The sequence below is a fragment of the Macrobrachium rosenbergii genome, chromosome 22 (genome assembly GCF_040412425.1).
Source record: "Macrobrachium rosenbergii isolate ZJJX-2024 chromosome 22, ASM4041242v1, whole genome shotgun sequence".
NCBI lineage: Eukaryota > Metazoa > Arthropoda > Malacostraca > Decapoda > Palaemonidae > Macrobrachium > Macrobrachium rosenbergii.
The window spans coordinates 40,133,391-40,148,849 of NC_089762.1; the positions used below are offsets into that span (position 1 = coordinate 40,133,391).

Sequence of the window (15,459 nt, forward strand, 5' to 3'; positions counted from 1 at the left end):
AAGTGCTTCTGTTCCGGCCAGGATTCGAACCATTGTGTGGTTTAGAAACAGCGATAGACAGTGACTTTAACGACCGGGTTACCTCCTAAATTTTAAGAATTCTGAAGGACGTATAACTTCATAAAAAAATCTGGAAACCTTTAATTCTGTATAAACTACGACAGACTTTGCTGAAATTGTTTTGTGATAATCCGTGATCAATTTGATATTAAATCTACATCAGCAACAAAAAATAAATGACACATATCAGCTGATCGTCACTGGCATTTCAGTGACAGGTCCTGACAGACATCAGCTGTGCGTCACTGGCATTTCAGTGACAGGTCCTGACAGATATCAGCTGAGCGTCACTGACATTTCATCGACAGAGTTTGGTGAGATTGGTATAAATATCTTAAGTGAACTGTAATCGTCCCACTTATGACCTTTACAGAAAAACTACCTGTGTAACTTTTTCATAACTAACAGATGACCAGGTAATTAATTCCCAGAACTTCGTCTGGGGTGATTTACCCACGAGATTACGTAGTTACCACAAAATTACGTTCATTCATCTGTCACTCACCCTATGGATTAACCTAGATATTACTAAGTTACGACAAAGAAGTTCACTTGCTGTATATATTACCCAAAAAAATTACCTAGTTACCACAAAGTTACGTTAATTCATCTGTCACTTATTGTATAAATTACTCAAGAAATTACTTAGTTACCACAAAGTTACGTTCATTCATCTGTCACACACCTTATGAATTACCCAAGAAATTATTTAGTTTACACAAAGTTACGTTTATTCATCTGTCACTCACCTTATGAATTACCCAATAAATTAGTTACTACAAAGTCACGTTCATTCATCTGTCACTCACCTTATGAATTACCCAAGAAATTACTTAGCTACCACAAAGTCACGTTCATTCATCTGTCACACACCTTATGAATTACCCAAGGAATTACACAGTTACCACAAAGTCACGTTCATTCATCTGTCACTCACCTTATGAATTACCCAAGGAATTACACAGTTACCACAAAGTCACGTTCATTCATCTGTCACTCACCTTATGAATTACCCAAGAAATTATTAGTTACCACAAAGTCACATTCATTCATCTGTCACTCACCTTATGAATTACCCAAGAAATTACTTAGTTACCACAAAGTCACATTCATTCATTTGTCACTCACCTTATGAATTACCCAATAAATTAGTTACCACAAAGTTACGTTCATTCATCTGTCACACACCTTATGAATTACCCAAGAAATTACTTAGCTACCACAAAGTCACATTCATTCATCTGTCACCCACCTTATGAATTACCCAAGGAATTACACAGTTACCACAAAGTCGCGTTCATTCATCTGTCACTTACCGCATTCTTCCTCATCGCCCCCAAACAGACAGTCTTCTACACCGTCGCAACGAAACCTTGGATGTAGGCAGGTTGAAGACCACCAGTCATCACAGAGATGAAACTCCTCCGGACACTCTTCGTCGTAATTCCCTGCGTGATAATCAGCTGTCGACGGAACAAACAAAGAAATGAATTAAAATTCTCCCTGTATAACTGAGGGAGAATGGAATTGAGCTAAATAAAGTTCTGAATGGAGAGGATGCGCTCCTAATTGACGTTACGTTTTGAGACAAAGAGAAGAAAGGGAGCTGCCTGAAAGGGAAATGAAGAAGAAGAAGAAGAAGAAGAAGAAGAAGAAGAAGAAGAAGAAGAAGAAGAAGAAGAAGAAAGAGAGGGAAAGAGAGAGTTATTCTGTGTGATTCTGCGGTTGTACTAAAACAGAGCGGATAAGGGGATGACGTTTTAATACGTCAATCATTCCAGGAAGTAAGTAAATGAACTAATTCGAGAAAAATGTCAAGGAAAGGAATTTTGATTAACCACTGGATTCTCTATGAAGTATAAAAAGCTTGTATCAATCCAACTCAACAAGTAACAAGAAACCAAATATAAGTAGAAATGATGTTTTAAATACGTCAATCATTCCAGGAAGTAAATGAATCGAAAAAAAATATAAAGGAAAGGAATTTTAAGTAATCATTACATTCCCTATGACGCATAAAAATCTTATGTAATTCAAATTCAAAAAGTCACAAGAAACCACACTCAAGTAGCAGTAACTTACTGCAATTTTCCTCATCTTCCAACGTTCCGCATTGTAATATCCCGTCGCAGCGGTGGTGCTGAGGAACGCACGTTCCATCTCCACAGGCGAAGAGGCCGTTTCCACAGTCTGTCAGCCACGAAAATGAATGTGCATATTATTTACAGATGCACAAATGCATGTACAAAGAATTTGCTTTAAAAAATTAAAGCTTTCGTAGGGTGGTTAGTGCCGTCAGTGCACCTCATGCAGTGCACTGTAGGCATTTCATTACTTAAGGTCCTTGGTGGCGTGCCTTCGGCCCCTTGCTGCAACCCTTTCCGTTCCTGTTACTGTACCTCCTTTCATATTCTCTTTCTTCCATCTTACTTTCCACCCTCTCCTAACAATTGATTCATAGTTCAACTGCGAGTTTTTCTCCTGTTACGCCCTTCAAACCTTTTACTGCTAATTTCCATTTCAGCTCTGAATGACCTCATAGGTCCCAATGCTTGGCCTTTGGCCTAAATTCTGTATTTGATTCAATTTAAAAAAGTTTGTACGTGGAAGAAAGTGCTTGCAAATTTCGAGATACAATTCTATCAGTCTTGTCATAAATCTGCTTTATAGAGACACGGAAAGGCACTGCAGTTTAAACCAGTTTCAATCCTAAATTGTCTTCACTGATGACTCTTCTCTCTTCAGTGAGATGTCAGTAAGGGCGTAAGTCGAAGGTCTGATAATTCCTGCTGTATTTGGGGAAAGTAGTTTAAAGAAAATAACCCTCTCTGTAACCAGTGGCATTCAGTAATGGCGCTGGCTAAAGGTGTTAGGATGGCATCCTTATAATCCTTTGAATGGTATTACAACTGTTCAATATTTTTTTCTGTCGTTTCCATTTTTAATGGGAATATAATTATATAACTATATATATATATATATAAATATATATATATATATTTATATATATATATATATATATATATATATATATATATATATATATATATATATATATATATATATTATATATATATATATATATATATATATATATATATATATATATATATATATATATATATATATATATATATATATATATATATATATATATATATATATATACTGTATGTGTGTGTGCGTGTGTGTGTAAACATCACACTTCTTTGAGAAATGAGGGTATATGTTTATGTGTACATATATTTGTATTTATAATCCCTAAATCACGACTTAAAAATCTGAAAAACAATCACAGAAATAAATATTACCCTTCATTTCTCAAAGAAGGAGCCTTCACTTTTTTTTTTTTTAAATTTGCTGCAAATAACTAAAAGCAATAAACCTCCAATCTTGACCTGCACAGGAAACCCTCTTTTGCAAAGTGAAATTGCAATAAGCAGCTTTTACGGGATCTCTGAAGATATTCTTGAACACAGGCAATAGACAATATTCCAGTTCTTGACTTAGCGTTCTCAATCAGGCTGGATGGAGGCTTTTTTTTTTTTGCTGGGGCGGGGGTTGCCATTTACCAGTAAGTGCAATTTTTCCTTACTAGTTGGTGTTATTGTATCTTATTTACTTCATAGATGTTATTTATTGGTATGTACGTAGATGATACAGAATGTTAATTTTAGTTTTCTGTAAAAGAAAACTACTGAGATGGCTATTTGTCTGTCCGTCCGCACTTTTTCTGTCCGGCCTCAGATCTTAAAAATTACTGAGGCTAGAGGACTGCAAACTGGTAAGTTGATCATCCACCCTCCAATCATCAAACATACCAAATTGCAGCCCTCTGGCATCAGTAGTTTTTATTTTTTAATGTTAAAGTTAGCCATGATCGTGCGTCTGGCACCGCTGTAGGTGCCAACAACATGGGCCGCGGCTGAGAGTTTCATACAGCATTATACGCTGTACAGAAAACCAAGTTCTTCATTGGGAGAGTCGGTAGAGTTGTGGACTAGCACTGGCTAGGCCCGAGTTCGAGTCTCCGGCCGGCTAATGAAGAATTAGAGGAATTTATTTCTGGTGATAGAAATTCATTTCTCGCTATAATGTGGTTCGGATTCCACAATAAGCTGTAGGTCCCGTTGCTAAGTAACCAAATGGTTCTTAGCCACGTAAAATAAGTCTAATCCTTCGGGCCAGCCCTAGAAGAGCTGTTAATCAGCTCAGTGGTCTGGTAAAACTAAGCCATGCTTAACTTTTCCGAAGAAACTTCGGTGCATTTTTTACTTGTTAGTTTTCCGTCCGCCCTCAGATCTTAAAAACTACTGAGGCTAGAGGGCTGCAAATTGGTATGTTGATCATCCACCCTCCAATCATCAAACATACCAAATTGCAGCCCTCTAACCTCAGCATTTTTTTATTTTATTTAAGATTAAAGCTAACCATAATCGTGCACCTGGAAACGATATAGGACAGGCCACCAACGGGTCGTGGTTAAAGTTTCATGGGCCGCGGCTCATACAGCATTATACCGAGATCACCGAAAGATAGACCTGTTTTCGGTGGCCTTGATTATACGCTGTAGCTGCTGTACAGAAAACTCGATTGCGCTGAAGAAACTTCGGCGCATTTTTTACTTTTCTTGTTGGTTTTGCTTATCGGTACCGGCTGCATGAATAACAGTACCAGTAATGACAGTGTTGATAATGGTAGATTATCTCATAGTGAATATTGATCGCAATCATCTCAAGAATAGGATAAAGGTAAATGTATTTTCTTCATTTATTGTTTGTTTGTTTATTTGTTTGTTTATTCATTCATTTCTTTCCTTGCCTATGCATTTTGTTAGTTTGTTGGTTTATTTATTATACGTTTATTGGTCTATTTATTTATTTATTTGTTTGTTTGTATGTGTGTTGTAAGTTTGTTTATTTATTGATTTATCTAGTTATTTTCCTATTCATATGTTTGTTTTTTGACTGATTGTTTGTTGTTTTATTTGTCTATTTATTTACACATTTATTTATTTGTCTACTTATTTACTCAGTATGTTTGTTTATTTGTTTGTTTGTGTGTTTGTCATTTTTTATTTGTCTATCTCTCTATTTATTTATTTGGTATTTTGTTTGTCTATTTATTTATTTTTATGGTTGTGTAATTGTTTATGCATTCATTTATCTATTTCCACATATATTCATTCACTCATTCATTTATCCATTTATATCCCTACCCATTCACCCTTTCAAGTCCTTTCCAGCCTCTCATATTCCTCGAGACAAATCTAGAAGAATTCATATTCATATCTGATATTAGAAGCAGACTTTCCTGTCAAGTGTCACTCGAGCACAATGCTGGTATCCTCCATTTGATATTAACTCTGTTCTTTGTGGGTATATCAAAATTATATTTGTGGGTTTTTAATGAAAATTATATTCGTGGGTATATCAAAATTATATTTGTGGGCATGTAATGAAAATTATATTGCGAAGGGATACGTTTTCTTCTTCCTTAATGAGTATATATTATCTTAGAGCAAGAAATTAAATTAGGTTTCATTTCAGGGAAAAGCAGTTTCTTGGTAGGAAATGATGTTAAAGGTTTTATATTAAGTTTTGTGTTATTAATTTGGGCTTACAAGAGCATGCCTGTGTTTAAAAGGCACGAAATTATGAAGTTATTAAAACTTTCATATATATATATATATATATATATATATATATATATATATATATATATATATATATATATATATATATATATATATATATATATATATATATATATATATATATATATATATATATATATATATATATATATATATATGTATATGTATATATATATATATAGTTTTGTGTTATTCAGTTGGGCTTACAAGAACAGATCTATTTGTATTAGGCAGAATATTGTTGCTAGTTTATTGATATTTTTTTTTATTTTATTCTGCCTTACTGTTGTTTACATCAGGTACCACAAATGCCAGACACTACATTTTACCTTTTCTTTTGGATGAAATTAAAATTCAATCACTCATTGTATTATTAATTATGTGCTTTGTTTCGAATCTTGACACTTCTTTCTCTTCCCAATTATTATCAGAATCTTGTTTGAATTATGCACTAATATTGCCTTCTAAGGCATATAAATATCTGGCTACCTTTGAAAGGTCAATAAACTTTACACAAGCCCTGTCCTATCTTATTTTAATCATCAATTGCTTCTTTTTGTCTCATTTCTTTACAAGACCAATTCAAAGACCCTTCCGCTGAATTTTCTCTCAAGAAACTCCTTTCTAACTTCGTTTTTACACGTATTATCTCAGCCACTACTCCTACTGGGCTGAATGAGAGAGTCCCTTCTTTCATAAGGCTTTGAATTAGAGTTTCTTCTCTAATACGGTTTCGTACACCCTAAAGACAACCATATCCTATGCATGTCTCCAAGCTTCGGAATTCTCTACCTGTCCTAGTTGTTCCTGGAGGTTAGAACACTCTCCTTTACTACCCTTCCCCTTCTTTAGTGTTTTATTTTAGATCTTTATTCATAGACCATAAAAGTACATTAAAGTGTCCTCCTCCAGATATATATATATATATATATATATATATATATATATATATATATATATATATATATATATATATATATATATATATATATATATATATATAGTAATGCAAAGGATATTATATAAATACTCTGAATGTTTTAATCTTTTCTTCGAGTTTTTTTTATTAATGATTTATAAAGGATTTCTGTAAGGGCTTTTTCACTCTTTTGTAAAGCAAGTGTGTGTGCAATTATCGTTCTTTGCTTTTGTGATGAACTGAAAATGCACCTTTAATCATTATTGCCATTATGGGAGTATTGAAGAATGCAAGGGAGTCCGCAAGTTCTTTAGAGTTCTCTCTCTCTCTCTCTTTCTCTCTCTCTCTCTCTCTCTCTCTCTCTCTCTCTCTCTCTCTCTCTCTCTCTCTGTCTACTACTGCAGTAATTCTCTCTCTCTCTCTCTCTCTCTCTCTCTCTCTCTCTCTCTCTCTCTCTCTCTCTCTCTCATTCTCCATTTTTCTCTGCCTACTACTACAGTAACTCTCCTCTCTCTCTCTCTCTCTCTCTCTCTCTCTCTCTCTCTCTCTCTCTCTCTCTCTCTCTCCGTTATTCTCTGTCTTCTACTACAATATCTCTCTCTCTCTCTCTCTCTCTCTCTCTCTCTCTCTCTCTCTCTCTCTCTCTCTCTCTCTCTCTGCACGTTATTCTCTGCCCGATAATACGATAACCTTCTCTCTCTCTCTCTCTCTCTCTCTCTCTCTCTCTCTCTCTCTCTCTCTCTCTCTTCCTGTTCTTTCCCCTTCCAAGAAAATTCTAACCCATCTTACTCACTCCTTATTCCAGCCCTCTTCCTCACTCATCCTCTCTCCCCCACTCCCTCCTCCCAATCGTCTTCTATTCCCCTCCTTCCCCTCCCTTCCCCACTAAACCAACCCCACCCCAACCTATCCCCTCCCCAACCCCCACTCTTTTCGTCAATGGCCGGAAGCGACCCTGAGGCTAGAAGGTGCCATCTTCGAAATCGCTCGGTCGGTCGGCGTCTTGCAAGCACAGACATATTGCATCATCATATTGCATCATATTGCTTTTCATAGAACCTCCTCGAACCACAACCAGCTAGACACAGGAGGCACATGGCCTAGGAAACACACATACTTCATAGAGACATGTTATCATCACTGATCTCTTGTGAAATTTGGCCAAAGTCATTTTTCGCCAGGTCCTTGTATTGGTAATGGAGATTAATCTGTCTCAGCGAATGTTTTTAGCTGTGTGAAATCTGATGCCTCTGAAGTTTATTTTATGAGTGAATGTTTGTAAGTTGATTATGGTGTTCGTGTGGTAATGAAGCTGTGCTAATGGTAATAGCAATTTTTATTTTAAGCACACGTTTTGTGTGTGTCTGCATGAGTGTGTGCGTGAGTGTATGTGTATTGGACACACGCACACACACAAATACCAATATCTAGGAACTGCAAAGCTTCTCTTTGCAATAACGTTTTCTGTGTGTGTGTGTGTGTGTACAGTATGTGTGAGTGTATGGGACATACATACGCACAAATATCAATACCCAGTCAGTGCAAAACTTCTCTTTGCAATGACGTTGTGTGTGTGTGCGCGTGAATGTGTACTGGACATACTCACAAATATCTATAGGACAAACACACACTTAATTATCAATATTTAGTCACGGCAGAAAGCTTCTCTTTGCAGTGACGTTGTGTCTGTGTGTGTGTGTGAATGTGTGTGTATACTGGACATACACACACACACACACAGTTATTAATATCTAGTCACCGCAAATTTTTCTCACTGACATTTAAAAGACAACGTCTCCACATTGACTCGCCTTTGAAGAATGCTTTGAACTTTGAACGCTTTGCGCCGATTATAAAGCAAAATTTTAAAACAAACACGAAAAGAATCATCGAAACGTCAAGACAATTACCGCAGTTTTCCTCGTCCGTTTCGTCGTCGCAATTCAGTCGCCCGTCGCACCGGAAGTTTGGGTGGAGACACAGGTTGTCGCTGTCGCACCGGAAGTGCCCTGCGTCACACGGCGGTTTTTCTCTGCCTAGGGAAAGAAGGATTATATAAATTTTAAAAGTCGTTTTGATATTTGTACTGCAGTAAGTCGTACTTAATATGAACGGGATCTCATTGCTCATATTCATTTTTATTTCAAAAACCGGATAAATTATTTTTCTCCCATTTTTGCATTCAGATCACTCAGCACAATCACCCTTTCCCCATCGCCAAATCTAGCCGAGTACAGCAGACTCTTACTGAGATATGGACTGAATTTTAATTTTCTTTTTACATTCATACTTCAGTATACTATTGGCTAGTAAATGTCACTCTTACATGCTTAAAATAAGTGAAATATCATTGATCATATTTATTTTTAATTCAGTGTCGCTATAAACTTATTTTTCGCACATCTTTGTATTCAGATCACACAGCGCAACTGACCTTTTTTCGCCTCTACATTCATCTAAGTACAGCATCATATTCTTACTGGAATATGTAATGAATTTTAAAATTGTTTCCAGATAGTAGGGTTTCTTTAATCGTATTTATTCTTAATTCGAAAACATTATAATCTTATTTTTCTCCCATCTTTGTATTCAAATCACTCAGCACAACTACCCTTTCCCCATCTCCAAATCCAGCCCAATACAGCTTCAGAATCTTACTGAAACATTTGTTCCACATTTCAAGTTTATTAATTTTGTACATCATAAACTTGCTAAAACACTTTTTTCTCCAGTTGCATTTAGTTTCAGTCACACAAACCTTGAATCTTACGCACAATTATTCTTTTCTCAAGACTCTTAATAACAAGAGATAAAACCAGATATAAGAAACGATGTATTCATAACACTTTTATCCTGTGTTCTAAACACATCATTATAGACTGCAAGAACTTTGCATAATCAAATGTTTGTACTCACATTGTCCTATGATTAAAACACATTGAACACACGACAAAAAAGAACAGAAAATAACAAGAACAAAAAACAAATACATAATCGAATGACCGTACTCACATTGTCCTATAATTACAACACATTCAACTCACGACAAAAACGACAGAAAAGAAACAAGAAACGAAAACATAGCACAAAAAGACTCTTTCTCTATTCACCGTGATAAATTATCCCATTCTTTCATTCCTTATTCCTTTTCCCTGGTGTATAGAGGATGAAATAAAAAACCTTGGCCAAAATCAGCTTCAGGAAATTAACGCGAACTCCCATATAAAAGGTATATTATGGGCATCGGGATTTAAATTCAATTCCCCGTTTCCTGAAGCCACTGATGTTATGGAAACGAGAGGGGGAGAGATGGAGATGGAGAGATGTAATGTAGAGAATGGAGAGATGGAGAGATAGAGAGACGGAATGTAGAGAATGGAGAGATGGAATGTAGAGAATGGAGAGATAGAGAGATGGAATGTAGAGAATGGAGAGATAGAGAGATGGAATGTAGAGAATAGAGAGATGGAGAGATGGAATGTAGAGAATAGAGAGATGGAGAGATGGAATGTAGAGATGAATGTAGAGAATGGAGGAATGGAGAGATTGGAGAGATGGAATGTAGAGAATGGAGAGATGGAGAGATGGAATGTAGAGAATGGAGAGATGGAGAGATGGAATGTAGAGAATGGAGAGATAGAGAGATGGAATGTAGAGAATAGAGAGATGGAGAGATGGAATGTAGAGAATGGAGAGATGGAGAGAATGGAGGAATGGAGAGATGAATGTAGAGAATGGAGGAATGGAGAGATGGAGAGATGGAATGTAGAGATTGGAGAGATGGAATGTAGAGAATGGAGAGATGGAGAGATAGAGAGATGGAATGTAGAGAATGGAGAGATGGAGAGATGGCATGTAGAGAATGGAGAAATGGAGAGATAGAGAGATAGCATGTAGAGAATGGAGAAATGGGGAGATAGAGAGATGGAATGTAGAGAATAGAGAGCTGGAAAGATGGAGAGAAGGAGAGAATGGAGAGATAGAAAGATGGAATGTATAGAATGGAGAGCTGGAAAGATGGAGAGAAGGAGAGAATGGAGAGATAGAAAGATGGAATGTATAGAATGGAGAGCTGGGCTGGAAAGATGGAGAGAAGGAGAGAATGGAGGAATGGAGAGATAGAGAGATGGAATGTAGAGAATAGAGAGATGGGAAGATGGAGGGATGGAGCGACTGAATGTAGAGAATGGAGAGATGGAGAGGAGGAGAGATGGAGAGATGGAGAGAATGGAGAAATGGAGAAATGGAGAGAATGGAGAAAGGAGAGATGGAGGGATGGAGAGATAGAGAGATAGAGAGGAGGAGAGATGTAGAGATGGAGAGATGGAGGGAAGGAGAGAATGGAGGAGTGAATAGGAAGGAAAGGTAGGGAGTGAGTGAGGAGATAATGAGGAAATATGGGAGATGTTCGAGGGGAGATGACGCAGGGGTGATGAAGAGGTAACAAGGGAAAAGGAGAGATATTGAAACGGAGAGACAGAGAGATGGTGAGGAAAGGAGAGACAGTGAAGAAAATGGAATAGAGAGACATAATCGGTAATAGAAGAATGGAGACAACGAGTAGAATAAAATCACAAAAGAAGGGAAACGGTAAAAAAAGAAGACGGAAGATAGGTAAAGAAGGGACTGACGTAAAAGGGTGAAAAGAAGAGTACAATAGAGGTGGTGTTCTAGAAGAGGAAAGAGAACGAAAGAGGAGAGAAAGAAGACAATAGAGGGAAACGATAAAAAAAAAGGTAATAACACAGCACACTCATATACTTGGATTCCTGCATCTTCCTCCGTGTTCCCATAGCCTGATTTCATCCTCATCACTTACGGGCAATAATTATCAAATCCTCCATCTCCCCTTTCCTCTCTCATCCTCACTTACCCATTTACTATTTCATTTCTGCCCTATTCCTCAAAATCATTCCATTTATTTGTTCCTTTATTTACGTTTTCTTTCCTAGTTTACATTTTCTTTCCTCTTCCCATTTTCATTTTTTTTTTTTTTGCGTAGATTGTAAATAAGTACCACTCACCCAAAGAGAGATAGTAAAGAAAAACGGATAAAGAGAGGAAGAGAAAATGAGATGAGGAAATGTAAGATAGAGGGGGGGAAAGTTGAGATAAAAAAAGGGGAAGATATGGAAACCCCGATAAAGAAAGCCGAAGGAAGGGAGGAGATATTTTTTGAATTAAGGGGAGACTTAAAAAAAAAAAGAGTGCAAATGAAGCAATTACGACAGAACTGAAATTAATGCACGCCTGAAAAGTTTGTAATTACGGAATTATCTAATCGGGAGGTAGGTGTACTTATGAGAGAGAGAGAGAGAGAGAGAGAGAGAGAGAGAGAGAGAGAGAGAGAGAGAATTGTTGAAAACAAGAGTGAAATAAAGGATGTAGAAGTTCTGATAAAACGCGAGATTGAAAAGGAGAGAAGAGAGAGAGAGAGAGAGAGAGAGAGAGAGAGAGAGAGAGAGAGAGAGAGAGAGAGAGAATTGCTGGAAATAAGAGTGATAATGGAGGAGGCAGAAGTTCTGATAAAAACGTAAGATTGAAAGGAACAAAGTGCGAGAAATTGTAATGAAGGCAAGACAATGAGAGAGAGAGAGAGAGAGAGAGAGAGAGAGAGAGAGAGAGAGAGAGAGAGAGAGAGAAGACACCCTCATCTTCGTAAAGAATACAACTTTAAGAAACTTGAAAGCCACCAAAAAAAAAAAAAAAAAGTAAAACGAAGGGATATTCAGAAGACTTCTCCCTGTGATAGATTTTAACAAATAAAGACGATAAATTTGCTTTTATTGTTGATGAGAAAAGACAAAAAAAAAAAAATATGCGAAATATAAAGTACAAAAATTAAATAACTTCGAAATTAGATGGAATGGTTTTGTGACAAATACATATAGCAGATTTTTTTCATTATGGAAATAACAGAAGACCTAATTTGAAACAAAAAAAAAATATCAGACAAAACACACACACACACACACACACACACACACACGCACACAAAGCCTGAATACAGAACCCTACGTAAGTTTACTATAAAAATCCAAAATAAATCCCTCAGCGATTTTTATCGAGAATACAGATTTGTTAAAAAGAAAGTAAATGAATACTAAGCAGGAAAATTCCTAAAGAATGTACCCCACAAAGCAAAATTTAATAGGACTTTTAATAGACCCAATATGGAAAAAATTAATTACATAATCCCTACAAAACTTTAATAGAAAAATCCAAAGTAAATCCCATCGGCGATTTTTATCGAGAATACAGACCGCAGATTTGTTCGTCTTTAAATAACGAAAAACAAATATAATATATATATATATATATATATATATATATATATATATATATATATATATATATATAAATTTTTAAAAAATTAAGTATATACCTCTACAAAACTTAGTACAAAAATCGCAAATAAATCCCTCAGCGATTTTTCACCAGATATACAGACCGCAGATTTGCTCGTCTTTGAATAACAAAAACAAATATAAAATATATATAAAATTAAATATATACTGTATATATAGCAAAATGTAAATAAATAAAAACAAATTAAGTTTATACCTCTACAGAACTTTTAGTACAAAAATCGCAAATAAATCCCTCAGCGATTTTTCACCAGATATACAGACCGCAGATTTGCTCGTCTTTGAAATAAAAATACTAAAAATTAAATATAAAATATACAAAATAAATAAATTTAAGTTTATACCCTACAAAACCTTTTAGTACAAAAATCGCAAATAAATCCCTCAGCGATTTTTTCACCAGAGATACAGACCGCAGATTTGCTCCTCTTTAAATAACAAAAACAAATATAAAATACATATAAAATTAAATAAAATTAAATATAAATAAATTAAAACAAATTAAGTTTATACCTCTACAAAACTTTTAGTACAAAATCGCAAATAATTCCCTCAGCGATGTTTCAAATAAATAAAAAAAATAACAAAAACAAATATAAAATATATAAAATTAAAAAACTTTATATAGTAAAATGTAAAAATAAAAAAATTAAGTATATACTCGCAAATAAATCCCTCAGCGATTTTTTACCACAGATACAGACCGCAGATTTGCTCCTCTTTAAATAACAAAAACAAATATAAAATATGCATAAAAAAATTAAGTATATACCCCTACAAAACCTTAGTACGAAAATCGCAAATAAATCCCTCAGCGATTTTTTCACCAGAGATACAGACCGCAGATTCGCTCGTCCTCGCCGTATTGGCAATGAAGCGTTCCGTCGCACACGAGATGCTCCCTGATGCATCTCCCGTCGGAGCACCGCCAGCATCCGGCTTTGCATCCCTCTGCAATCGGGAGGTGCATTAAGTCAATATTCATGACATGATAATGAGGCGCTGGAGTTTTGTCTCATTGGCTTTCGGGGAGAGGTTTCCGCCGGAGAGATGGGCTGTATAGTCAAGAGTTAAAAATGAAAATAAAAAATAAAGAACAAATACTGTGTGTCTGTCTGATGCCTTTTACATATGCATGCACTTATGCATTTTTATTCAGGGAAGGATTGTGTGTTAAGGGACCTACTCTCTCTCTCTCTCTCTCTCTCTCTCTCTCTCTCTCTCTCTCTCTCTCTCTCTCTCTCTTTGTGTGTGTGTGTGTGTGTGGGTTGACTGACTGATCGAATTATGGCTACTAAAACTGGCGTCATACGTGCGTGTTTATATGTGACTGATGCGATTTCCATACCCATACATGTATTTTTATGCAAGGAAAAATCTGTGTGTTAAGGTAAAATCTCTCTCTCTCTCTCTCTCTCTCTCTCTCTCTCTCTCTCTCTCTGTGTGTGTGTGGTGAGCTTGTGAATGTGTGTATAAGTGTGGGACATATTTTACTGAATATTGAAAATACTGCTCTCTCAGTCAGTTACAGCTATAAAATGACTGATAATTAACGTAGGACCTCCAGCAATACTGTAAAATTCTTTGTTACTGAATGAACAAAACAAGAATGGCTCAAGTCTTCACGTACAAAGAAGCATTCATTTGCTAACTCTAGTTTTCAACACAACTTAAAAATGTGAATAATTCTCCATGTATCTTGGAGCTCGCTAAATTTTCGTTGCTTACCTATGATATCTTCTATTTTATCATTTTCTTTTCTTGTTAATTATTCTTTAATTCGTTGTCTTTATGTTTTAGAAAAATGTTAACTTCTTAGTAACACCGGGGTCACGTGGTTGGGATCAAGATTTTAGAAATGACGTGATTAAAAGTGAAAGTCGAGGAACAGCTATCTCTCATCAACAAGCTTTGGAACTTACACCAAATTTCGTGTTCCTATCCACTGGCCCTCTTCCATGGGTCTTCGATAGGCAATAAATTGCAGCATCAGAAGCTATTGCTGATAATATTCTCATGTTTCTCTTTCCGGCATTTTTGTGTCTGGCATTTTCGAAGTTAATGGACAATTGGATTGCAAATGTTCGTCTGCTTCTACAATACGTGTCCATTGATATGACTTATTGTTCAGAATCTGTTAACTTAAAAGTATAGAGTCGATGCCTCTGTAAAGTTAGTGTTGTGTTCGTCGTACAATGAAGTCCCGTAAACAATTCAAAATAGTTGGGGCTAAACATTAAACAGTTATGTAACTTTCTACTTTAATTTTTTGGAAATTCGCAATTGGTCCTCACTAGGTGCATTGACGCACGGTTTGAAGAATGAGATACTTTCATTACACAGCATTCCACTACCATAAAAATAAACTTTCATTGCATAACATTCCATTACCATAAAAATAAAAATAAGAGATACTTTCGTTAGTAACATTCCATTAACATAAAAATAAAAATAAG

The 15,459-nt window shown here is 35.8% G+C and overlaps 2 protein-coding genes across 2 annotated transcripts in view; one reads left to right on the forward strand and one right to left on the reverse strand.

Moving 5' to 3' along the window:
• The window catches only part of LOC136850470 (very low-density lipoprotein receptor-like), a 22,724-nt gene extending 13,633 nt beyond the window's left edge, over window positions 1-9,091 (reverse strand). Inside the window, exons 1-4 of the mRNA XM_067124044.1 lie at window positions 9,070-9,091; window positions 8,546-8,671; window positions 2,143-2,250; window positions 1,377-1,523 (exon numbers count right to left, since the gene is read on the reverse strand). Coding sequence (XP_066980145.1) covers window positions 1,377-1,523; window positions 2,143-2,250; window positions 8,546-8,671; window positions 9,070-9,091 — 403 coding nt within the window. The remainder of the gene's footprint in view (window positions 1-1,376; window positions 1,524-2,142; window positions 2,251-8,545; window positions 8,672-9,069) is intronic.
• A 919-nt stretch (window positions 9,092-10,010) lies between these two features.
• On the forward strand, window positions 10,011-10,517 carry LOC136850471 (histone-lysine N-methyltransferase, H3 lysine-79 specific-like). The gene has a single exon (XM_067124045.1). It carries the CDS (start codon window positions 10,011-10,013, stop codon window positions 10,515-10,517), a length of 507 nt encoding a protein of 168 aa, XP_066980146.1.
• Window positions 10,518-15,459: the final 4,942 nt, after the last annotated feature.